This window comes from Sphaerodactylus townsendi, linkage group LG04, assembly GCF_021028975.2.
Source record: "Sphaerodactylus townsendi isolate TG3544 linkage group LG04, MPM_Stown_v2.3, whole genome shotgun sequence".
NCBI classification, from domain to species: domain Eukaryota; kingdom Metazoa; phylum Chordata; class Lepidosauria; order Squamata; family Sphaerodactylidae; genus Sphaerodactylus; species Sphaerodactylus townsendi.
Window position 1 is genome coordinate 67,425,783 of NC_059428.1, and position 25,993 is coordinate 67,451,775.

At 46.1% G+C, this 25,993-nt stretch overlaps 1 protein-coding gene across 1 annotated transcript in view; it reads left to right on the plus strand.

Moving 5' to 3' along the window:
* The first annotated feature begins 233 nt into the window (after positions 1 to 233).
* The window catches only part of SIM2 (SIM bHLH transcription factor 2), a 58,552-nt gene continuing 32,792 nt past the window's right edge, over positions 234 to 25,993 (plus strand). Inside the window, exons 1-4 of the mRNA XM_048495690.1 lie at positions 234 to 408; positions 17,546 to 17,628; positions 21,846 to 21,935; positions 25,725 to 25,833. Coding sequence (XP_048351647.1) covers positions 234 to 408; positions 17,546 to 17,628; positions 21,846 to 21,935; positions 25,725 to 25,833 — 457 coding nt within the window. The remainder of the gene's footprint in view (positions 409 to 17,545; positions 17,629 to 21,845; positions 21,936 to 25,724; positions 25,834 to 25,993) is intronic.

Sequence of the window (25,993 nt, forward strand, 5' to 3'; positions counted from 1 at the left end):
CAACGAGCAGCCTGCAGCCCGGTCCGGAGAGAAGACAGCCGGCAGCCGAGCGGGGCGAAAGGGAGCGGGGCTTTCCTCGGCCGGCCAGCGCAGCCTCTTGGGGCGTGTGGAGGGCCGCGCTGCAGGAGTGGCCGCGGGCTCCCGGCTGTCCCCGTCGGCGCCCCAGCCGCAGCCAGGCCGTGCGGCGGGGCCGGGCCCGACTATGCCCCTGACCGCCTCCCGCTGGCCCCGCCATGAAGGAGAAGTCCAAGAACGCGGCCAAGACGCGCCGGGAGAAGGAGAACGGCGAGTTCTACGAGCTGGCCAAGCTGCTGCCGCTGCCCTCCGCCATCACCTCGCAGCTGGACAAGGCCTCCATCATCCGCCTCACCACCAGCTACCTCAAGATGCGCGCCGTCTTCCCCGAAGGTGAGTCTCCCCGAAGGCGCCGCGCCGCGGCCAGCAGCAGGCCCCGATCCCGCCAGCCAGGGAGGGCCGCCAGCGCGTTCCCTGCAGAGGCCGCCTACACTCGGCGCTCCCGCGGAGCAGCCAGCCTGCCAGGAACACGGGGGGCGGGGGGACAGCTCTGGGGAGACCCTCCTCAAGGAGCCCCCGCCCGCTGGCTTGATCCGTGGGGCTTTACCCCGTGGGGTAAAGTGGCCTGACCTTGTCCTTTGCATCCTGCAACTTTCCCCCCTCCCTCCACCATATTTGCTGAACTGACCTTGGGGGGGGGTCTTGAATGGGAGGCCGGTGGAGGCACGAGGGGGCGACTTGGCCTCGTTTAGACCTTGCTGTGGAAAATTTGCCCCGTTTTCCCGCAATCCCATGAATGGTCCTCAAGCCGTTGCCTTCGCAGCCCAGCGGGTTAAGCGCCCCCCCCCCCACTCCCTTCCTTACCAGCGCTGACCGAAACTTTTGCACGGTAAAAAAAAGGGGGGGAGTGCGACCGCTGGATCCGAGTCCGGAGCTCCGCAGAGCCCCCCAGGGTCGATTGGTCGGAAAGAGGGGGAAATGCCCTTGCGGCCGCTCCGCCGCCGTCCCCGTTGTCCAGGACGTGGGAGGCTGACCGGGAGGGAGTCCTGGCCAGGGTTCCAGAGGACACCGGGGGTTGCGGGGGGCCTCTGCTGGATCCGACCCCCTTGCAACAGTCCGCCACTCTCGGACAGAAAGTGTCGTTGGGGGGGGGGGATGGAGGAAAGGAGCGAGAATGAGGGAATCCCTGGATTCCCCATCGGCCACCATAAGGAAAAATGCAGGAGAAGGGAGTCGCTTGAGGGTCAGCAAGCCAAAGAGTGCCGGGGGTGGTGGTGGTGAGGAAGGAGCGGGGTCTCACCCTCGTCAAAGTTTACTGGCCCGTCCGCTTGAACCTGAGTATGTGACGCCAACAGGCAGGAAGAGTCCCGGGCCCGTCGGTCAACTCCGGTGCAGGAAAATACACTGGATTCTTTTTAGTCCAAAGTCCATTGCACTCCGTCCACTGCAGCCAACTCAAATGTGGGTCCCGGCCCCCATTCCGAAATAAAGGTGTTGAGGATCGAGGACAGGCCCGCAACGGAACGGGGTATCTTAATTGTTTTTGCGCCCAAATGCTCCCTTGGTGAAAACCCCCGCGCAAGTGGCCGACCCCCATCCTGAGCGCCTGTTCTGCTTCGGAAGGTCCCGATGCATTCCCTTCGGTTCACGAACGGAAAGTTCAGGCAAAACACTTTAGGCGGCTTCCTGGGAGTGAACCGTGCGGAGCACAGGAAGGCTGACTATCGGGCAGGCCCGGCCTGGAAGGGGAGAGGTAGTAGGGTCGAGGGCATAAGGAACAACGACGTCAGCGCTACCTGGCGCCTGACGGAGCGCGCCAATAGATAAGGCACGGCAGGGGGTTGCACGTTGGATAACCTGAAACCAGCATTAACAGGAAGTGGACTGGATTCTCCCCACTGGTTTCAGCCAGAGGACTCGAGCGCAGACATTTGGGGCTCCACAGTTTGTCCGACTTTGGAGCTACACCGTCGACTGAGCGCTTCTGGCCCGCTCGGCGGAGCGCTTTTGCCTGGCCTGTGGCCTATGAAGAAAGATTTGGCCTGCCTGGCAATCTCCGTGACTTGGGCTTATTGGTTCCCTCCCTACACCCCCCCCCCCAGCAGAACAGACAGCTGCGAGGAACCCCGAGAGGCACGCGCTGTGCTAAGTGTGGGGGGATCAGCTTCCCTCTCCCCCTCCCCTCGGGCGGAGGTAGGGGGACTTAAAAGGGGGGGACTGCTTGTTTTTTAAAGCCCACCTGCTTGCCAGAACAAAAAGTTCCCGAGGGCCATCTCAGTTTTCAGCACTGGAATGCCGTCTGTCCCGGGGCGGGTGACCCTGGCGGCGAAATTGCCGTGGCTGAGGCCTATGACTTGGCTTACTGGCCTGAGTCATCTGCTTTGGGTATGACCCCCAATTTCTTGAATTTATGGGGTGGGATGGCTGTTGCAGTCAGGAGGGTCTCCCTCCCATGGCTTTGTGGGATACTATAAACCAGTTGCTCTGGTTTTACTTTGCCAGATTCACCTATGAAAAACAAATCAAATTAATTACACACTCTCTCTCTCTGCTTCAGATAGGGTTAGAATAGTTCTGGTCAGTTTTGTCACACTCTCCTTGGCGATTTCTATATTTATGTGTAAGAAAATGCCACTGAATTTGCTTTCCAAGATAATTTGTCTGCACTGATCGGGCTTATTGATGCACCTACTGGAAGATATTTTCCGGGAAGTAAATAGTTTTGGAATCCGTGGGAACTTTGTTCTTTCCTATCTGCCGACAGCTGGAAGAAAAGGAGGTCTGTAGAGGGCTGAACTGGATGACCTCGTGGTTTCTTCTGTGTGTGTGTGTGGGGGGGGGGTGCTCCTATCAAGAATTTGCAGTAGTGGTATCGTCCTGATCCTGGCGGAGTAGCATACCTTGTCCCACCCAAGATCGCCTGGAAGGTGGTCTCCAGGTCTTTCGACCTTCTTCGGAAAACGCCAGCCACTGGTTTGAGCGTCCCTGCGAATCTGTAGAACGGTCTCATTTCAAAAGACCACCGCAATATTCAGAACACACACACACACACACCCTTCTGAAGTAATTCATCCTACTTATTCAAAGGGAAATATTTCCTCCCTGTGCTACACCCCAGCAACTGGAAGGCAGCTTAGTTTCCAGCGCATTACAAAAGAGACCGTTGCTTGATTATAACCCGACCTGTTTACTAATCAGAGGGTTGTAGGGTATGAGGAACAACGAAATCCCCACTAGGTGAGATGTCTACTACTCAGGAGAAGTCCTGTCCTGAGTTCTTTCTTTGTGCGACCGTTCGGTTCTTCGCCTCACCCCATTCGCACTTCCCAGTACATCCATTATAAAATCAACATGGGGGGGGGGGTGTTTTCTCCTCTTGCTGTGACTCCTGCCGGTTAAAATTAAATGTAATTGAGACTTACAAAAATACAAATTGAGATTTACAAATTGAGACTTACAAATTAAATGTAATTGAAACCTTCCCTCTCAGCAACCAGAAACAAAAGCGGTTTATTCGCCAACCCTCTGTTCCACCTCCCCCAAAAAATATGCATTTGAGCTCTTTGTTTTACCTGAGATGAGGTAGGCCTTCCGCACATGCAGAATAATGCACTTTCAATGCACTTTCACAATTGTTTGCAAGTGGATTTTGCTATTCCGCACAGTAAAATCCAGCTGCAAAGTGCATTGAAAGTGGATTGAAAGTGCATTATTCTGCATGTGTGGAAGGGACCTTATTAGTGACCAGACTTGCAATTGCGGGCTTTCTTGAGAACTGACCATGGGGAAGGGTTTTGGGGCAGGACAGAAATGAAATTAACATAGTGCTTCATATTCTCTAGGCAGTTAAATAAGGACAATTTTCTGTTCTTTGTGGTTTCTTTGGTTTGTCTGGTTAAAAGAAGGAGCCGGAGATGAACGGATTGAGTTTCCCCTCCTCCTTCTCTCCCCTCCTCCTCAATGCGATCCACAACCGCCCTAAGCATTTGAAGGTCCTTCGGGCTGCGTTTCCCAGTGCGGCGGCTCTGATTTGAATCGGTGTTTTGAGAACTATAGCTAGGACAATTTACCAACTTCTCAAAGTTAAGCACCAAGGGAAACATAATGTCAAAATAATGCGTGAGTGTGCGACTGTTGCTGATAACTGCTTGAAAACCTATGGGCGGCATTAGCTTTAAAAAAAGGCCCAGAAGAAAGAAAGAGAATCTTCTGGCAGTAAGAAAAGTAGCTTTGGGTGTAATCTTATTCCTTCGAACTGGGGAATAAGTGGAACTGCGCATACTTTTTTAAGTAAACATCTTCATACCGGTTAAGAAAACATTTGTCAGGACAGAGGCACGTTAAGTAAAACTGCGATTACTGTCAGTTTAAGATCTGGAAAGGCTTCCAGGCAAATCTATTTCAAATTCAGTCTGGTTGCGTAAACGTTTGCCTCTAAACTAAATAAGACTTCGAGAAGGCTGGCAATAATAGTACATTAACTGCGGGATCCTTTGTTAGACCTTCAGTTCCTTTTGTTAGTCTTGTACCTTTGTTAGTCCTTTAGCTCCGATTTCATTCTATTTCTTTAAAGCTATTTTAGAAACTAATAAGAGAGAGAAGCAAAATTTCTCGGCACGTGGAAATTCAGTTGCCGTAGAGCCATTCAGATTTGGGCTCATTTGTTTTAGATATCGCTGATATATGACTGATGCAGCCTTTTCTGGAGATTAGTTCCGGCTGGAGCAGTGAAAGATCATAAGGAGGAGGTGACGCCTTTGTCATCATGTTCGTGAATAAATGCTTCAATAAGCGAAATTATAAACCATTGTAGTTGAGTATATGGACTATGTAATTTCTAGTCGCGGTCGCCTTTCCTTGGGAGGGGGTTTTATGACTCGGTTATTTCAGTGCTGTTTAACGCTCTCATCTAGAGTATTCGGGAAATCCTGAATATTCGACATAGATTCCCTCCCAGTCTTTCCAGAAAAATGTTACAAACCCCAGCTACTCGTGCAGTCATACTGCCTTTTTCAAGAGAGCAGTTTGTGGCTTGCAGCCCTGGTTCCCAGTTCCAAGTCCGGGGGAGGAAAATGTTACCTCAATTGGAGTTGGTATTCTGGAAGGGCGGGGGGGGGGGGCACACGAAGCTTCCACAAGACAGCGCTTTCTCAACACTTTCACTCTGGAAGACGCCAGGTGTCTTCACCCCAACACCGGAAAACTGATGGGACTTTTTAAATGCGCCGATGATCCCTCACAATTTGCAACCGGCAGCGAGGACTGCAGAGTCTGGAGCAAACAAAACAGACCTAAGATCCCCAGTTGGTGATTATATTTTCAATATAGACCCCGTGGTTTGCTTCCTGTAGTTGGCAAATGCAGTCATACATAGAATATTATTTTATATGTGCCTATATAATGTATGATTTTGAAAAATCTAAAACAAAAGGCGACGGTTTTCAATTATCTGCCGCACCAGACAGACACAGAGAGAGAGGGGCTCGATCCCGAAAGAACCAAGTGGAAGTTATCCTGGGACCCTCCACAGAACTATACCATCGCTCTTCTCACTGATCCTCTTGGACTTTGCTTCCGAAGAAATGCGATCGCCGGTGGCCGCCGGTTTCCGCGCTTAACCTCAGTTGTACAGACAGGAGAATCCGGCTTAAAGTCTTTTTAGCAGATGCGGGCGAGGCGTCCAAATTGTCCCGGAGGAGTCCCCAGGTCCTCACTAAGGCTTCCCAGATGGCCTCCAAGAGTGAAAGTGAAGAGGCCGCCGGTTTAGCGGACTAAATCTAATCTTGGGGGATCTCAGAGAGCGCTGGATTCTCTCCTTCTAGCCTTATTCCGTCCCGCCCCCAGTCACGTATGGAGTTGTTCTGACTCTGACTATACGCGAATTAAAATCCAGGCAGGAAGCTGCGACCTGCCCCCAGATCCAGGGCTCTGTAACATCATCCCTTGTGATTTTTTTTCTGTTTTTTACCTTGCCAAGCCGGTTATTGCTGCAGTCCAAAAATACAGAACAGGGCGTTTTATCCTTCCCTCTTTCTGGTTATTATTTTCTTTCTCCATCTCGAGACACACTTTTTAAAAAGCGAAAGAAAGCGTTTCGAACCTGTGAGTGACTCCGTAGTTAAATTGTGATTCTACCGAGGGTCGAAAACGGATGTTTGAAACGACCCTCTTCTTAATGATTAAACCCAAATAGGGTTTAAAAAAAACACACACACATCCCTGCAGGAAACAAAAATACCCGGATCTGGAGAAATATGGTAAACGTCTGTAGCAACAAATTTTATGCTTTTTTCCCTGAAGCACACTGCTCCCCATCAACAGCCAAGTCGCAGCCAGGTCTGCTGTGAAGTAAGTCCCATTTTATCCAATGGGGCTTACTCTCAGGAACATGTTCTTAGGGTTGCAGGCTACATAAGTTGCTCTGTCTTCTAGATCTCCTGCCAGCGATGAGATTAGAAGTGAGGTCTTTTTTCCTGGTTGAATTCCTGCATGAAATGTATGCCGAGGTCAAGTTCCAGAGGTTTTAGGAACAGGAGGGGCCGTCCTGGAAGCCGGAGCCAAGTTTAGTTAATTCCAGGTTAAAATCTAATAACTAATTAAACAGTTCTTATAAGGCAGCCTGTTATTCTAAACAGAAATTATGGTATGGTGCAACAATTTAGAATGATGCGGTTTATTTCCTAGTCAGTGGGTTTAGAATCCCCCTGCTGTCAGTTTTAAGGACTTTTCGCCCACTCTAGTTCCAGTTTGTTTCAGTGGAACTCAAAAATAGCAACAGTAAATAAGTTTGAAATTATACCCCTTCTCGCTCCATCCCCCCAGTTCCTTCTTATGTGGAGACTAGACGCCTTTGGTACTTTGCTCAATGGAGCTGAGGTTGGCAACCGGGCGATAGGATTGGGTTACTCACACATTGGCCCCTTCCGCACACGCAAAATAATGCATGTTCAAACCACTTTCACAAACTGTTTGCAAGTGGATTTTGCCATTCCGCACAGCTTCAAAGAGCACTGAAAGCAGTTTGAAAGTGCATTATTTTGCATGTGCGGAATGAGCCATAGAGACGGACACAACATTTCATGCAGGTCTCTAACGCGAGGGCCACCCTTCCTCGCCACGCAATAGGCTTTGTAAAAGCTGCTTGCCTATTTTTGATGGGGGGGGGGGACAAAAAACAAAACCAGGGTTTAGCTTTCGACTAAGGGTTGGCTTTCTAGTAGTGGTGGTGACTTCTGTCTAACGAGGCTCTATTCGACGCTAGCACCGTCCCTTAATTCAGCGTCTCTTGCGGGCCTCGCTTGTTTTCGGGGTGCTTGTTTTGTGTGGGGAATTTGGGGCAGGTTTGGAATCCTTCGCGCCCTCTCGATCTGCTTGTTTGTGCTTCGAGTTACTGGCGGCCAGAGTCAAACATCGGTACATAGATCATCACTCTCCGATACTGAACAATGACATTTCGCCCCAAGAGAAAGATTTAGGTCTGCTTGAGCAGCGGGTGTGTGTCGGGTGCAGAACCGTTAAACTGAACTACAGTTTAGCTCCCAAGTGCAGGGATCTCCTAAATGACAGAGCATTTCTGAGCATGTGCAAAGCACCCTTTTCTTCCTGCTGAGAAATCCTTGCCAGCTCCTTCGCTGCTGCAGTTAAGAGCCCTGCTGCTCTCCAAGCCGTGTCGACTCCATCCCTCGGACGCGCTGAGACAAGTTTGCTGAAACAAGAAGAATCCGGGAGCGTGTTCCGGAGCGTCAGTCATGGACTGCGGTGGGGCTCAGGAGCGCCCTACAGCGGCCCCCGCGCACGAGCCATTGCAGTCCGGTTGAAGTCAGTCCTTGCAGCGACTGAGCCTGGATGCAACAGCAGCTTTCCGGGCCTCTGGGTGTGCTTGGATAGGGTCAGACCTCTCATGGATCCAACCCTCGCACTGTTGAAGTTTCCTCCAAATTCTGAGCGCAGAGAAAAACCGCGGGCGGGGGGGGGAGGGGGGTGCAGCCGACCCAGGAGGGATTTCTGTACCCCCAACTAAGAAGCACTACTTGTAGTTCATCAGCAGAGCAAGCCAGGGAAAGAGTGATCCCGTCCATTCGGAAAAGACTTTTTTTCCCCGTTGGGGGGCTTCGCCTCTGAAGAGACAAGCAGCCAGTGCTGTGCGCAGGTTTGCAGCCGTTCTTCAAGATGATGCAGTCAGATGTCACAGGAGAAACTCTCTTTTTTAACCCTTGTAAAAATAGCACTGGCCTCATGCGGCTGATACATATATAAGCGTCAGGACCCCGGAATTTCTCGGCGGCTGCTCTTCCAAATACTAACCAGGGCCGACCCTACTGAGCTTCTGAAATGTGACGAGATCAGGTTAACCGGTGCTTTACTGCTTTGAAACGGATCTTTCTTTTAAAAAACAAAAAAACCCTCCTGCCAGGTTAAGCCAGTCGATTGAGAGGTGTTAATATGTTGATATGACAGATAGAAAGATTTCCAATTGAAACCCGCGGTTTTAGAAGGGCGAACTTTTGTTTAGGATGGCAGTGTAAATGTGGTAGCAAGTATGCAGACCCCATGCTGAAGGTTGCTTAGAGTGGCTTAATACGCTTTAGCTCCCATGTGGTACTCGTAATCACGGGATAAAGGCCTGGAATTTCTCGCCCTTTGAGTATTTGCTTATGGGTGGGCCGAATATTGCATTCCCGCCTGTTGGTTGTCTGCATAAACGGTGGAGATCTTTGTTCAGGTAATTTAATCGGGACTAAAAGTGATTTCATGCAGGCGTCAACCTGCCTCCTGAAAATTTGCCTTCTCCTTTGTCTGGTACATCTCTGTCCTCTTAAGGTGCCTGCTTTTCTGCAGCATTTGGATCAATATCTTTCCCTTGAGCTCCAGTTAAGTAATATTTCTTCTGTCGAGCATAACTGGGATTTTTATCACTGGTTTTTGGTGAATTGTCCCCTTGCCTTCTAAGACAGTCAGATTGTGCCAAGTGAATTTATCGACCTTTCTCCATACACATTCTACATAGAGACAATGGATGGGGTGCTTGCAGAATAGAGGATATTAGCCAAGCCTGGAGCAGGCTCATTGGCAGTGCAGGTACCCACTTCCCCCCCCCCAAACCCCTCCTTTGAGACCGGTTTCCAGGGACAATAAAGTGTGTCTGTGCCCAGGGCATACTTCTAAAGATAGTATGATGAAATGTTTCAAAAAGGTGGTTGAATTGTCTGTTCGCCTTGTGTATCCCTTTGCTCTTACTGCACTGTGACTGTTGTCTATGTACTTCAATTTTTGGCAATGTTAGCATGACTGATATTTATGTTTTTTCCCCAGATGTCTTATTCTATACACTGTATGGAGTCACACTGTGCCTTGAGTCTCAGTGAGAAAGGTGGACTATAAATAACATTAAGAGAGAAAATGTAGGTGGGGACTTACATTATTGGGGGAAAGCATCTTTCACCTAGAAAAAAACACTTTAAGGAGAAATGTCCTAGCCTTTGTAACTTCTGTCTCACCCTTCATTTCAAGGAATTCTCGGCAAGACCAGTGATTTCCCCCTGCTCCCTCTCTTCCTCACAACAGCCTTGCGGGATGGGTCAGTAGACTGAAAGAGAGGGCAGCCAGTGAGTTTCAAGGCTGTGGCGAAGTGAACCTGCAGTAATCCAGCACCCAGCCAGTCTAAGCACTTTGTTTTGAAGAAAGAAGCAAAGTCAGGATACTACCCATTTTTGAGACCCTAACTACAAGGCTGCTGCTACTAATTACTATTACTACTAACAATCATCATCATCATCATCGCTTTCTCACTGGGATTCAAGTATGGTAAAAACTACTCAGTCAATCAGAGGCTGATTCCGCATGGGCCAAAAACAGCAGTGTGAAAACAGTGTAAAAATGGTGTAAAAGGGTTTAAGACTGTGTAAAGGGGTTTATACTGTTTTCACACCGTTTTCACACTGCTGTTTTTGGCCTGGGCAGAATTAGCCAGAAAGTGGATTACAGAATATGATAGCATTTTAATTTAACAGTAAAGATTCTTAGTAAAACAAAATAATTAAGTGAGCTGGAGTTAAATAATTGTGTGGGGGGGGACAACACAAGGAAACATAACTGTCTAAAACAGAAAGACAACGTCAGAAGATATTCAGTGTATTGTCAAGGATGCCAGCCACAGATGCAGGCAAAACATCAGGAGAAAATACTACTGGAACACAGCCATACAACCCAGAAAACCCACAACATCCTAAGAAGATGTTATGCCTAACAGTGATTTTGGGGCCCTAGGCAAAAGTCCAGTATGAGGCCTCAGAATCACTGCTGTTCCACCACCAGCTACTACTGCCAGGGCCAAGTGGTGGGCCTCACTCCATGTGAGCTACCCAGGGGCCACGGGTGCTTGGACCCCTCCCAACAAGGGCCTTGGAACAACTGCTGCCCATCACCTAGGACCACCAGTGCTAGTAGAAATTGTAAAAAAGAAAAAAACCCACATTTTTACATTTTTTTGTGGGCAGGGACTTATATGGGGAAAGCATCGTTCACCTAGAAAAATATATGAGGGAGAAATCTTTTTGAACATAACTTCTCAATCTAGACAGCAAAGTCTAGACCTTTTATTCTACACCAAATATTTTAAACATTTACACTGAAACATTAAAAGCATTTCTACCTTCTACTTGTAAAGCTATCCTTATTCAAAACATAAAGCGCTTAATATAGTTTTTCTCCTAATGGTATCTCTGCTATATCAAAATCACCTGCAGAACTGAACCATCAATGACACCACAGCTCTGCTCCCCTACAAGAGTGCCCTCCTGAACAATTTTGTTTTGCACATTTTGCAAAACAACAGAAAGGTGGGGAACTTCCTAATAGCCTCAGGCAGGGAGTCACCAGCAGATAACACCTGTGAATGGGCAGTGGCCAATTTTACCTGCTTGCATGTGGCTCCCTCTTAAGGTCTTGCGCAGATTAACAATGTTGTCACAGAGGGACATAGTAACAGTAATATAATTTTATTAATATTATGAATATTTCAAACTCTTTAATATGACAAAATCTCTATCAAAAAGTTAGTCATAGCTCTTCTTTGATTAATCTGCAGCTGTCAGCTAAGAGAGTCTTGATCCAGTGTCAATCTGTATAAAAACAAGTTGTGAAAGGTATAAAGCCAGTGTTGTGTAGTGCTTAGAGTAGGGGACTAGGATCACAGAAACCAAGTGGGGAACCCCCTCCCCACAATGAAAGTTTGCTGGTGACCTGAGGCCAGTCACACACTCTGAGCCTAACCTGCTTGGGGGGGAGTCTCTGCCCTCTTTTCCAGCCTCGTGGGGGAGTTTTGCTCACTTTTGCCCTCCCCTGGGTGCCCACAAGGGCGGTTACCTTTGGAGACTGGCCGGGGCATCCATAAGCAAAACTGGCGCCTGAAAACATTCTCCAAATAGTGGCAGTGATCCTTCGAAATCTCCCTAACTCCGTGCCGCTGGAGAGCACTCTGTGGCTGGCCGGCTGGGCCCTCTTCTTCCAGGCTCCTTCCCTCCGCCGCCTCCCCTCCCGCCCTGCCCCCAATTCCACACGAGGTGTTACAAAAAGAGGTCTTTCCCTGCAGTGTTTATCTGCGCCTGACCCAGCTCTAGAGGCTGCCTAAGTACATATTTACCCGTGAGGAAGCCGAGCAGCTGGAGGGGTCTCTCGGTCTCCCTCGAGCAAATAATCTCTACTTTAGCACCAGCACAAAAGAGCTGCTTGTATGTCGCTCTCCCCGCTCCCAGGGGGCGAAGAAGATCTTCACGCCCAGCGATTTAGAAGCCTGGGGGCTCGGAAGAAAATTGCAGAGCCCGCGCTGGAGCCCTGGCTGATCCCAGAGAGGTGCTATGGAAAGTATTTGGACACTGCCCTTTACACGCCTGACTTTATTCGGATTTATTATGGCATCCTTGCTGTCTCGCAGTTTCATAGCTATTCGGGTCCATGCATCTCACAGGGACACGCAGGCAGGCAGGCAGGCAGGCAGGGTCAATGGACCAGGGGAGGAGGGGAAAAGGAAACCAGGAGAAATACAGAATTTAAGAATACTGAAAACACACCCCAACACAAAGAGAATATGGGAAAGCTAAAACGAACTTGAAGTGATGACCAAGGAGATCAGGATCAGGGCCCTGTCCTACTTAACGTGGAAGTGGTGGCTAACATTGTGTTGGAGTAGTACGTTGCTTCCATGTAAAGCATAGGTGTCGAACTCGTGGCCCTCCAGATGTTATGGACTACAGTTCCCATCATCCCCTGCCAGATGCTGTGTTCGACACCTGTGATGTAAAGTGTCTGAAAACCGCAGCCTCCAAGCCCTTCGGCTTCCTTGAGTTATGGATCTCCAAATCAATGCAGCTCAGCCTTTACTGGTGGGAACACTTCAGAGTCCTTGTGGAGCCAGATCAAAGAAAGAAAGAAAGAAAGAAAGAAAGAAAGAAAGAAAGAAAGAAAGAAAGAAAGAAAGAAAGAAAGAAAGAAAGAAAGAAAGAAAGAAAGAAAGAAAGAAAGAAAGAAAGAAAGAAAGAAAAACTGACAGACAATCTGATGGGTTCTGGTGGTTCAAAGAACAGCTGGCTCAAAGAACAGGCGCGTTTTGTATTTTTGGTGGTCAGCGCACATCGCCCCTTTTAAAAAAACCTATAAACCCAGGCGGGGGTCTTTGGAACGGAACACATTTCATTTGCTAAATCTGAATTGATCGTTCTTATGAGCAAATGAGGGTTGCCTGCCTGCCTCATAGCCGCAAGATTTAAGCTGCTGGCGCTTTCACTAAATGTCGTGCTGCAGAAAGAAGCCGACAATGGTTTTGTGTGTTTCTAAATATTTTCCACCCCAAAGGAGGCCACATTTCTGCGCGAAAAGACGCGGAAAGGTGTATGTGGGAATGGAATGTGTAACTCTCTGGGAAAAGCTTTGAAAGAGGCAGAGGAGAGTAGGGCCAAATGATCCACACACGTTCTGTTTCTTAGAAATGCAGCGAAGGATTTATAGTCTGTCCAAAGGGCAGTTGCGAATGCTTGAGTCTTAAAAGAAGAAAAAGAGATTTGCCTGCAACTGAAAGGTTAAAAGGGGTTGGCGACACAGCTCTTAAATCCCGAGGACCGCTATTCAGACCAAAGGGACCCGTGGAGATGATCCGGAACATACTGGGGATGGCCTGGTTACGTGACTTCAGGGCTGTGATAGGACAGAAAGGGGGGGTGGGTCTCTGAAGCCCCTCTTAGCCAGACCACCGACTCCCTTCTCTGCCCGGCCCTTCTCCAGTTCGGCCCTTCCTTTGGACTCGGCTAGTCGAATAAATGGAAGAGTTTCGCTCCTCTGGTCCGTATCTTTTACCTAAAGAAGACCCCGACCGCGGGGCCACCGACTTGGTCCGAGGTCCCGGGGCATCCCTCCCTCCCGGTCTCTCGGAGGGCCCCGGCCTGGCGTGCCCTTACGGCCGGCGAAGGTCGTGGCTCCGCATCAGCCCCGTTCATTAGCAGGCACCGAGCAGGCAGGCAGGCAGGCAGGGCCGCCACCGACTTCCCTCTCCCGGGAACAATGGCCGGCGGCCCATCTGCTCACCTCGTCTCCGGGGTTGGTTGGCTGCCATTGGAGAGCCCGGCCGTTGAACTTCAATCTGTTAGTTGAATACCGGCGGCAAATTAAAAGATGTTGCTTTTTTAAAAGCCGCGAAGGAGGGAACCGCGTGCCAATCCTCCTGCAGCCCGATCCTGGCCAGGTTTCCTCGGCGGTGGAGAGAGGGGCTGCAGGTGGCAGCTTGCTCGTCTCATCGGTGGGAGTCAGCCAGCGAGGTCTGCATATGGCTACATCATACGCGTTTCGCCCCGACGAACCTCTCTCAGTTCAGGTCTCTCATTTCCCGGCTCAGATTTCCAGCCGGCTTTCAGAGAGCAGGTGCGGCCGAAAGGCCAAGGCGAGAAACCCGGGTTGGGGGGTCCTTTCGGCCAAATCCCTTAAGGGAGGAAAGCCTTTTCGGGACCACCGGAGAGAAGGAGCGACCTCCCCGCCGGCCCCCGGAGCACATTCGCCCGCCTCCTCCTGCTGGGTCTGATCGAGGTCAAGGTTGAGGGCTCTCTGGCGTCCCAGGCAGGCACTGAAAGAAAGCCTTTGACGCCCCCCCCCCCCCGCCCCGCTTAACTAGCGACGACGGCCAGGGACTGAGCGCTTCGCAGTTGGGCAGTCAGGGGGCTCTTTCCTCCGCCGTTTGGCTGGAGGGGTGGTGGTGGTGGTGGTCAAACAGCGAGTACCTGACGCCGAGCTGGAGGCCCCCAGTTTTTCCAGTTCCGTCGCAGCTTGTCGCTGGGGTGACTTTCAGTCGGAGAGGTCTGGGAGGGCTTGGAGCTGTGGTGTGGTCGTCCACATCAATATGTCCGATCCGTGCTCGTCTTGGTTTGTGACTTCTTGCTTCAGCGGGTGATCCGATGGCCCTGGGTTCCCAAAAAGACGGGCGTAGTAGTGTGTGGGGGACCTCCTTGAAGAAGGGCGGTCATTCAGTTCTTCCTGAAGAAGCCAGCCTCTGCGCCAAGGAGTCGGAGTTGCTAGCACCTGGTAGCTGATACTCCATTTTTGAGCCACTGGCTTATGGTAACCGTGACTCGGGACATTATTTGGTGGTTGAGGTGATAGAACCGTTTCTCCAGCTTGGTTCTGGAAATGAAATTGCCTGTTGGATACCTCAGTTGGGCAAGGGGATCTCTTGATTCTACCATAGTGTGTGTGTGTGGGGGGGGGGGGGCAGATATCCTCAGTTATTGCGGCCGTCTGGATCAGTCAGCCAAGATGGGGGGTTGGGAGCACCAAGGTCTGATGGCTTCTCTTCCATCTGGCTCATTGGTTCTGCTGATGTTAGGGAACAACCGTACCCAATGCTATTTAATATCTATAGGAAAACCTTTGGGAAGGGGCTTTCCAGGTTGCACAGAGGCAGTGGTGGGATTCAGCAAGTTCGTACCACTTTGGCAGAACCAGTTGTTAAAATGGTGCTTGTAAACAACCAGTTGTTAAATTATTTGAATCCTGTCACCAGAACTGGTTGTTAAATTATTTGAATCCCACCACTGCACAGAGGTCTATGTCTTTTCAAGTCAGCAGACAACTTGACCATGGGACTGGATGCTGTGATGGACTGGATACTGAAGGGGCTCATAAAATGTGACTCAGTCTAGACCAGGGGTCTGCAACCTGCGGCTCTCCAGATGTTCATGGACTACAAATCCCATCAACCCTGCTGGCAGGGGCTGATGGGAATTGTAGTCCATGAACATCTGGAGAGCCGCAGGTTGCAGACCCCTGGTCTAGACAGCACTGAGGTGCTGTTGTCCTGCGATATCAAAGGCAGGGGGAGGGTTTCTTTGAATAGTTTGGCCTTGAGATTACTGAATGTGTGTAGTGTATTTTACAGCGAAGCAGTGAAAGAAAGTGACTGGAAAAATAATATGGCCTTATACTGCTGGGGTGGGGGTGGGGAGAGCTAGAAGGTGCTTATTATTGTGGAGCAGTTAATTCAGGTTAATATTGGTGATCTTGTAGTCCACTCTCTCCCAGTATGGAAACAAGAAGACTCCTCCTTCGTTGCTAGGGTTATAGCACAGTTTTTGCTTTTCTCGAAGCAGTGGCGCCCTGAAGTGTTATCTTTATTGTCCACTAAAGAGTGGTTACCAGATACAGGGATCATCATGTCCACCCTTTCAAACACAAAGCAGAGAAATAAGCAATATTCCATCTTGTATAAAAATAAACTGACTGTGAATAAAACCTCCCAGTACAAGCCAGAGGAGCTGTCCCAAGAAACAGGGCAAAATGTCCAACATGTTGCCTTCATTCCCCAAAAGCATTTTCACTTTTAGATGTTAGGATTTTCAACTTCGGCAGCACATTGGAACGATGAAGGCAAGATTAGCATGGTTTTGAACTTCTTTAGTGCAGTATAACACTTCTCCCTCTGCATATTAAAATATTCTAATTGGAAAAGCTTCCTTATTATACCTAAGCTAGATGGGCCATTTTTGTGCATGTCAAATACCAGTAACTATGCAGTGAGAAAGTATGCTTCCTGCCAGTTCAGGGCCATTATGCTGAGGAGGGAAAAACAAACTTTCTGAGATTGGAATGAAACATCTATTAGGAGGAATTACCCTGAATGGATCAGTCCTTTGGAGTCACTCTAAACCAGACACTCCTTTCTGGGCAAAGAGAAGAAAGGAATTTGAAAGGATTGACACATTGAAGAAAGGATTGACACATAATTTGATCCAGAGTTCAACCCCAGAACTACTTCCCAATATCAAGATTTAGGTTTATGAGAATACTTCTTGTCCTTTGTGAACCTCAGAGCGTATGAAGTCATCACTTGTCCTCGAGGATGGGCAGAGAGATGTTCTATCAGGATTGACCACAGTCTGGGGTTCTATGGTTCACTGGAGTTACTGGTAGGGCTGGCTTAAACCCCAATGCACCTCATTGTAGAACAGGAGTAGTAATTCAGGTCAAGGCATGACCCTTAGGTGGGTGGGTCAGTGGGGGGGGGGGAGAGAGAAGACAGTTCTGGGGAGTGTACTATTTTGTTTGCTGCAAACCCTTGCTTGACTTTGGTAGTCCAGTGTTGTATCTTCAGCAGTTTCAGATCATGAACTGGGATGGAGTATTTTTTTCCAGATGATACTGTCAAAACTGTCAAAAATGTTTTAAAAAATGGCATCTCTTTAAACTGGGCATTCACATTTGCCTCCTACAATTTAAAGCATAAACCAACACCAATTAAAGGACCAAGGAAACAGGAATTGCAGGGCTCTTCCCTTAGGGATTCAGCTTTATTGGGGTGGGATTAGATTAAACAGAAGAGCCACTGGGGTCCTCTTTGACTCTGCCTGGCGAGATTAATTTGTGAAGGTATTTTCTGGCAGGAACTCCCTTTTTCAGAAGGAAAAATTCGTGAAGGCAATTTCTTCATAAGAAAAAATGAGGCTTTTGTTAACACGTTCAACCAAAAACTGTACAAAGAAAGGACAGAATATTAAGAAGCCCCCCCCCCCAAGGAATCATGCTAAATTTGCCAAGGGTCATGCAAAGTAGCAGCAGGGACAGTTGCCTGGATCAGAAATTTATATTATGCAACAGGGTAGCCTGGCTGGGGGAGGCCATGCACAGAAGGCTCGAGAAACAGGCGCATTTCTCTAATTTCAGGGAGGCTTCTGTTACTTTGTGTGGGATTTGCCCTAAAATGGTAGCTGAGCCTGGGGAACAAGCAGCTCAGTCAGGCTTTCTCTTTCAGTGGCGGACTTCAGCTGTTACTTGATCTAGACCAAGTATAATCACACTGATTTTTCTTGTAGAAAAGACCACCTAACTTTCCACAAAGGACCCCCTGATAATTGCAGTGCAAAGAAGACGAAGAAACCCCTGGTCTTTTCCTTGATCGCAAATCCCAGGCTGTTTTCTGCATAGAATAACCACCCAGAGGCCACTTGCTATGGCTCTTGTATATACCGTTAACTGAGCGCTCTCCATTCTTTTCCAGGTTTGGGAGATGCCTGGGGGCAGCCGAGCAGATTAGGCCCCTTGGATAACATTGCGAAGGAGCTGGGCTCACATTTGCTTCAGGTAGGGTTTGTGATGTTTAAGTTTCTGTTTGTTTGCTGCATTTGGTATAAAAACTCAGCTTTATCCCTCCACTCCCAATTGTCTCTGGAGTTTGAAGGGTATAACACTGTTTAGGATTGCACAGTAGGTGAGTCAAAATGAGTTACGACCCATTACCTGTTCAAGAATGAGGTTTCCTGCCCAGAGCAAAAGTCAATGATACAGTCCAGTTTAGTTTCAGCCTTTGCTATTCTCAACTTATGCACAATAGTTAATACCTCTTTGATATTTATTTGTTTGTTTGTTTGTTTGTTTAATATTCAATTATTTACCTACCTTTCTCCACAATGGGATCCAAGATGGCTTACATAATTCTCCATTTTTGTCCACACAACCATGTGAGGTCAGTCAGGTTGAGATTGTGTGAATGGCCCATGGTAGAGAGATAATTGAACTGAATCTCCCAGATTCCAGTGCAACGCTCTAACCCAGGAGTCCCCAACATGGTGCCTGTGTGTGCCATGGCACCCCACAAAACCTTTTCTGGTTCTCACTAAAGATTTTTAAGAAGTGGGTGAGGTCAGGTAAACCTTTTGCCCAGAAAGGCTTCTGACTGACAATTGGACATTTGATTGGCTGTGCACATTTTTAATAATGTTCTCTCAGCAGAAGCTGCCACCACGGCACAAAAATCTGCACTGTGTAATTGAGGTTCAGTTGTAGCAATCATGTTGTGGCCAGCTCTGCCTCCTGTGGTAGCCATTTTGTTACTGCACCCATCATGTCCTGTAAGAATTTCAAATGTGCCCGCAGGCTCAAAAAGGTTGCAGACCCCTGATGTAACCACTGCACCATGATTAACACAGACATTTGCTCCTCTGACACTTTCAGTGCATTTTAATGGACAAATCTGGTGTTTTTAATTGGCATAAACCACTGTGACTATAAAATTTGAGGTGCCAATGAATGAATGAGCAATAGAAAGTGTATTATATTATATATGAAGCATGGCCATAGATCATATGGTATGGATAGACAGGAAATTCCAGTAGCCTGAGGTTAGTCAAAATACATATACTATTGCTCTTCATTTATAGATAATTCTCACTCGGCTCTGGCTTTCAGCATCAAATATTTATTTATTTTATAGAAAGCGCTCTTGCAGTTCGAATGGGATACTTCAGTTCTCTCTCAATTGCTCATGTAGGAATTTTTTTTAAATAGTGCATGGATCTTGTGGTAGTAGGTGAACATCTGGCTTAGATCTCCCATTGATGTTGGCACAGTTGTTCACTTAGTGGTTGATCTGCTTTGAATTCCATTGGTTCAGATTGAGTGAGTCACAGCACAGAAAAGGGGTTAGACAGGTATGTGCTCCAGTCTCCACAAAAATATTTGTCTATATTCTTTTCCCCAGGCTCCCCCCACTTTTTCTTTAATAACACTTTAATTATATTTTAAAATATCTAGTATTATAGTCCGTTGTTTTTAGTGTTCACTGGGGTAGGAATATGATCCTATAGAGAAACACAACTTTGAGCCTGCCTGAAATATGGCAAACTGGCAAACTGGTTTTCAGAATTTCTACAATATGATTCCAGGTCACAACTGCCACTAAAGTCACAGTTGTTAAACAGTTCAGGTATCTGTACAGAATTTTGGATTTTTTCCCTTACACTTCAGTTGTTAAGGTTTTCAGGCAGCTTTAACTATATCAGTATGCAAACAGATATGCAGGAAGAATCTTCGAAAACGTACATAATTGTTGGAGACAAATGGGTGCAATGAGAATTGTTTCTGTGTCTTAATCATGTCTCTAATGTAGAATGAACTATATAATAGTTTGAATTTCTGTCTTTTTTGTGCAATCAGTTCTATTTTTGAGGTAATTTCAGTGAGCCAGAAATTAATTTAGGCTTTTAATTGATGTTTTTAATCTTTGTCACAACATTCTTTTATAGGTCAGTTTTGTGAAAAGTAGTGTGAATTTGTTTAAGGGAAAAAACTTTCTATTATTTTGAAACTGTATGAGTTTACAAAAATCAACTGTGCATTTAAGATTTTATTGTATTTCTTCTCAAGATATTTCATTATTAGTCCAAAAGTTTTGTACAAAGTTAGTGAAACTGGTTTGGAACAATTTTTTTGCATGTAGCTGAAAGCTTAATGATTTTTATTTTAAAAAAAATTTTATATTTCCCTTCTGCTCTTGAGATGTTTTACAATAATGAATAAAACTTGGGAAATGTTCTTGACTTACAGAACGGCATATTAATATATCAGTCAACTAATATTTTGTAGAGTATTAAATATGTTGTAACATGTGATTCTGAATTGTGAAGATTCTGCCTTGAGTTTCAGAAATACTCTAAACTAAAACCCAAAGCAAAAGTGAACTAATCCATTCAAAACGTGTATGCTTTCACTTTTGAGCAAAATGAAAATGTATATGTTGTTGAAGAGCCACTAAAGATAAGATTTTCTAAAGTGCCAATGAAGGCTAACTCGTTTGCTAGTTTATGAGGAATGTTTAAAGCCGTGTTTTATTTTAAAAAGTAGTTATTTTGTTCCCATGTTAATACTGCTAGAGTGTTTTGTTTATGTTCTGAACAAGGGGGAAAATGAAACCAAAGTATAACCTGGTTCCAATTATATTCAGTGAAAGTAGACCAGAGAATAATTTGGAATATTGTTTATTCAGGTAACATTAAACTTGCTGCAGCTCTTTGTTACTTTTCTCTTATTCCATCATCTTAAAATATGAATTAAAAATATAAAATGCAATTGCTTTCTTACTGAGAACTATTTTTCATTTTTAGATGTAATTATCCTGACTTCCATTCTCCAGTGTTTATGGCAATCTTATGGGCAGCCCCATCCAAACTCAGAGGCCCTGGGGGCTTCTCAGTTATGCAGGGAGCCCAGAAAAGCTCTGAAATCTCCCTGCTGCCAAAAAGCCCCATAGGATTGAAAGGACATACTCCACAGAAAGTGTGGCGTAAGTCCAAGGGCTGGTGCTCACAACTCTATCAGTCCCCAATCCCGAGAGGGAGCCGACTAAAGTTGGCTTCACTCTCAGAAACACCCTGGCCCACCCCCTCTTACACTGGTGTCCAAACAGGATGCCAGTCTAACCCTGAGGCAGGCCAGACTTCTGGGTTCTAAGGTGGCAGAGCTGTGGGATGGGCAGTTGTTGGTGCATCCTTTCTTCCACCAGAGTAAGTGCCCCTGGGAGGGCAAATGTACCAGTGTGAGGGACCCCTTCTCCCATGAGCCCTTTTGATCCCCCCGTTTAGATAGGGCTCTTAAGTCAGAACTAAGTATTGTTTCAGTTAGATGGGCCCCATTGAAAGGAAAATGAGAAGTTGTCATATACTGAGTCCAATCTCTTTCCACAAATTCTGGATCCAGTTCAATTGCTGGTGTCCCTTCAACTGCAGATGGCAAGGACCTACCCAACAAGCACACAACCTCTACTATCAAAATCAGGGGAGCTCTGAAATTTCCAGGCATTTTGGTGGAAATTACTTGCGATCTGGTCATACTGCTTGAAAATAAATTTTGTTGAGTTAGGTGGAACACTGATTTTAAAATGAGCTAAGTTTTTTTGGTTTGTATTGGTGAAAATATGCAAAACTATGGTACAAAATCAACAAGTATAAATAATTGTAAAAAAAGTATCTTTAACTTTGGAGGAATTTCTTCAGAAAGGTATGTGAATTCATGACTTCATTAAATAAAGTTGTGCCTTATTTTTATGTTTTAGTTATTTATTTTTCTTTCAAAAGAATTGCATCAGATAATCTTCCATTTACTGCCATTTGCAGTAATAAAAATAATTTTAAATAACACTCACAGTATCATTAAAATGCAAATAGTGATAAGCTGTTTCTGCCAATTAATCCATAAAACAAAGGTTTATAGGTCTGTTTTTTCCCTCTAAGAACCACATAACTCAAGATTTGCGCTAAGTACTAAAATAAGCAGAATCAATATGAGAAAGTTCTATGTTGCTATTGTAAAACTAGCATCTGTAAGAGAAGAATGAGCTAGGTTTAACTTTTTTATACTGAATATAATAATACAGTAATAATATTCAGTGAATAATAATATTCGGTGGAACAATATGGGTAATCTCATTTTTAGGTATATGTTCTTCTGTTAAGTGAAACTTGCAACTTCTCGCAAGGAATTTGACTACAGATTATAAATATGGAGGTTTTATTTCTCTTTCACAGACTCTGGATGGTTTTGTTTTTGTGGTAGCATCTGATGGCAAAATAATGTATATCTCAGAAACAGCTTCTGTTCATCTAGGATTATCCCAGGTAGGAGCAAGTTTCTGTTCCTCTGTTGTATGTGGAATTGTCTTGCCAGTGTATAAAGTTCCTTTGTTTCTTTTTCTTTTTTTTTGGTTTCTTTCTTTGTTTAGTTCTTTTTGCAGTAACATTAGGTTCTCCCTTTGGGGCTATTCTTAGTATATTTATTTCTTTTATTTTAAGCACTTTGAATTGTTTCTCACTGCAAGAAAACTATTTACAGTTTTCTTGTCACAGAATATAATAATTATCTTTTAGAGGGGTAAAGTTACAGAATGAACATTTGTTTAGAAATTAGGAGCATAATCTATAACAGGGCTAAGATAATTCAGTCCTTCTCTATGCCAAAGCAGGCAGCTGAGTCTCAGCAAAACCTGGACATACTTGGAGGCTAAATACAGTGTAGCTTTCTTGTCATGCAGTAAATAGCAATTGCTGACCCTTTTTGACAAGGAGGATTTGCATCTAGCCATAATCCTAGATTTCCATTCTGTTCTTCGGATTGTATGCAGTAGTGTTAGGTGCTGTGAAAGTAGAGAAAGCCTGAGTTTTATAGTAAATGTGCTTTAGGAAAAAATAAAAAGGGGCCAGATTTATGAGTGCTCACATGGAATTCAGGGTAATTTTTCCTGAGTTTTGCCAGCCTCGTGGCCTTTTCAGTAAAGCATTTGATATGTTTATGGTAGAACTCGTAAAACTCGGTTTACTACTGTTCTGTTCAAGAGTTAGCATTTTGGGTTTTAGGGCACCACTACATTTGTTCCTTTTAAAATTAACTAAGCAACATTTCTTAGATGCAAGTTCATGGGAGAACAATGGGGCTTACTTCCCAGCAGATAAAACAGAATTAGGTTGTAATCCAATTTCCATAACTCTTTTGAAATATAAAAAATGCTTATAATTCATAATGAAAAATGCTCGTAACTCACACTTAGTCAACAATTGATGGTTACAAATATTAATCATTGGCAGTTGAATGTTTTCACTATCAAGGAAATGTATTCTCTTACATTTTTGCAAGATATTACAGGTTATTCAGTAAAAATTCAAAGAAAGTTTTTATTTCCATGTGTTTAATTTCTCTTGTAGAAGACCCTTGCTTCCATTTTTGCAGGGTTGTGTTCTTGGTATGAGTTAAAGTGCACATCTTTGCTTTGATTTTTTGTCTGAATATGCAGTTAATTTTTAAAAGTTACATCTCATTGCCAGCTGTATCCATTTACTCACTCGTGGCATCAGGAGCTGTAATTGTGGTGCATGGACAGCAGTTCTGCAGTATAAGGGGGGAAGAGGGGAACATCCTGTATCTTGTATCCTGAGGAGTGATTAGACAGATGAATAGGTTTCTGCACACACCTCTATCTTGATAGGAAGGTTCATTTGAACTACCACCATCCACATGATACATCATCATATCCTGAACAGTCAGGGGCATACACCACTTTGACCAAGCATTCTTTCCTTTGCCTGTGTTGGTTTTCAGAAGTGGGATGCTTTCTCCATAATGTCACAACAGCCAACTTTTGATAGAAAGTATTTCTAGTCCGCATGCTCTTTGTCAGTTGGCATGCTTTGGGATCTACAAACATTACTGTAGGTAGACATCACTTCTAATAATCTTCAAAGACACCCTTTCTATTTTCAACAACAACCTCTTCATTTTTTTCTTTACTAAGGCCGTTTCCACATGGGCCAAAAACGGCGGCCTGGGGGCGGTAAAAACGCCGTCCCCAGGCCGCCGTTCGCACAGGCGGCGCTGCTGAAATGCAGCAGCGCCGACCTGGCTGCCCTTCCCCTCCCTCAGGGCAGCGTCAGGCCGCCCTAAAAAACAACCCTTTAAAGGGTTGTTTTTGAGGGAACAGCGTCTTCCCGGCGGCGCAGTGCAAACAGCACCGCCGGGAACACGCTGTTTCCCTTCCCTTTCCCACTCACCTTGTCCCCGTCATCAGCCTGCTGGCCTCCGAAGCCCCTCCCTCACTGTCCTCCGACCCCTGGAGGTCGGAGGGCAGTGTGGGCGGGGCTTCGGAGGCCAGCAGGCCAACGATGGGGACAAGGTGAGTGGGAAAGGGAAGGGGGCAGAGGCGGCTCCATGAGGAGCCGCCTGTCGTCCGCCGGCCTCTCCTGAGGCTGCACGCACGCTTGCGTGTGAACGGCCTCCGCCCCCACGCCAGCAGAATTCTTGCTGGCGTGGGGGCGCCTGGGGGGCCGTGCGGAAATGGCCTAACATAATGTTTTCACTCAAAAGGAAGATAAACCTGAGTGTCAGACAACCCCCCACCCCAACTCATGGACAGAGAACATTTATGATTGGGCTCAATGGTAACTTGTAAGACAATTGAAGGTGAAACCCCCCCCTCTTTTTTTTGGGTAGCATCATTGGGAAAAATGTAGTGCTGCATCTGAGTAAATAATTTTTCAGGAGTGAATAACTGCTGAGTGTTCTCAAAGGAAGCAAGCACCACTGGAGCAAATGAACTATTGTCTGGCGGGGTGGTGGTGGTACAAGAGGCTGGTTCTGAAGGGAAGCTGGAACCAGTTAAACTAGTGGCAGCAGAGTTCTTAATCCAAACATAGCAAAGTACACTACTGCTTGTAAGCTACTATGAAAGGTTATGGTCAAAACTACTTTGCATGTACTGCGTTTAGAATCAGGATGCTAATGGCATTGCAGCACAGTTTGTGTTTAGGACACCAGAGGTGAACCACCCCAATTCACAAAGAAAATTTCAGTTGCATTATTGAATCTTTCAAGTAATTTTTTTGGAATTCCTACAATAGATTAGACAAAGTATATATAATTATTAAGAACTGTAACAATACACAATTAGTCATATGCAGCCCCATCCTAATGGGGGCCCCCAAATCCACCAATAGAAGTGGTGCGGGGTTGCACCGGCAGATTTGCTCTTCCAAGGCATTTGCTCCAGGGGATGCATCTGCCAACAAGCAGTTGCCGTGGCTCTCCCTGGCAGTGGGATGCGGTATGGGACGCCATGTCTGCATCCTTTACCCTCTCCACCAGCATAGTGGAGGTCATGCAGCTGTGTGACTGGGGGAGAACCTGATGTTAGTTGGTTTCCTCCCAGCCATTGTCCCTGTTGTGCCAGCAGCCAGGGCTTTACATTTATGCCACTGAAAATGATGGTGTCTCCATTAAGCCCCATGGAGGCTTCCTGGTGGTGGGGAGGCTTTTTTGCATGTTAGGCCTCCCCACACTGCCAGGAAGCCTCTATGAGAACAGTGGGCCCATTGGATGAGGCTATTAGTGAGACAATGGAGGTTTTTGTGCTTTGTGGCACCTATTCATCAACATTCCCTAGTTTTCTTTAACCAACCAAATCTTCACTTTTCGGAATTCTCTGATTCTCTTTCTCCACCAAATATCTGACTGGCACAATTTCAGAGTTTTTAAAAGGACCATGCATATATGCTGTTTCCTCTTTGAAAAGCTATGGGCTTCCCTGTCACATTTTTATCCTTTAGCAATAACTGTGTGAATAGAGAAACACTGATCATCACCTCAGAAGTTCACAGTGAGCTCATTCTTAAGGGAAAAGAAAATCTTTGTATATTGTAATTGGTGTAGCTGTCGTTCATTCTTCAGATCATGCATGGTCCAACTGAATCATTATGGTGAACAGTCAGACTAAGTGGGCTATAGGTTATATTATGGTTTGACAGCTGCTTTGCTTCAGTCAGTCTCATGAACATGTATAAATCATATGCATGTACATATATCAGAATAATAATACAAAAAAAAAACCCTGTTGTAATGTCTTTTCAATGTCTTTTCAACAGGTGGAACTCACTGGTAATAGCATTTATGAGTATATACATCCTTCAGACCATGATGAAATGACAGCAGTTCTAACAGCTCACCAGCCTCTTCATCCTCATCTCTTACAAGGTAGTTTTACATGAAGTAATTGTTTGCAAGTAAAAGATGAGAAGGTGTAGGAGTGAGCGAGCTAGTGTGCTAAAGCTGCAAGACAAAGTGGGATCCTAGCCAATAGTGTTGTTAAGTATTGGCTATATTAAAATAGCATTTTTCAGCTTGTAACAAGGTT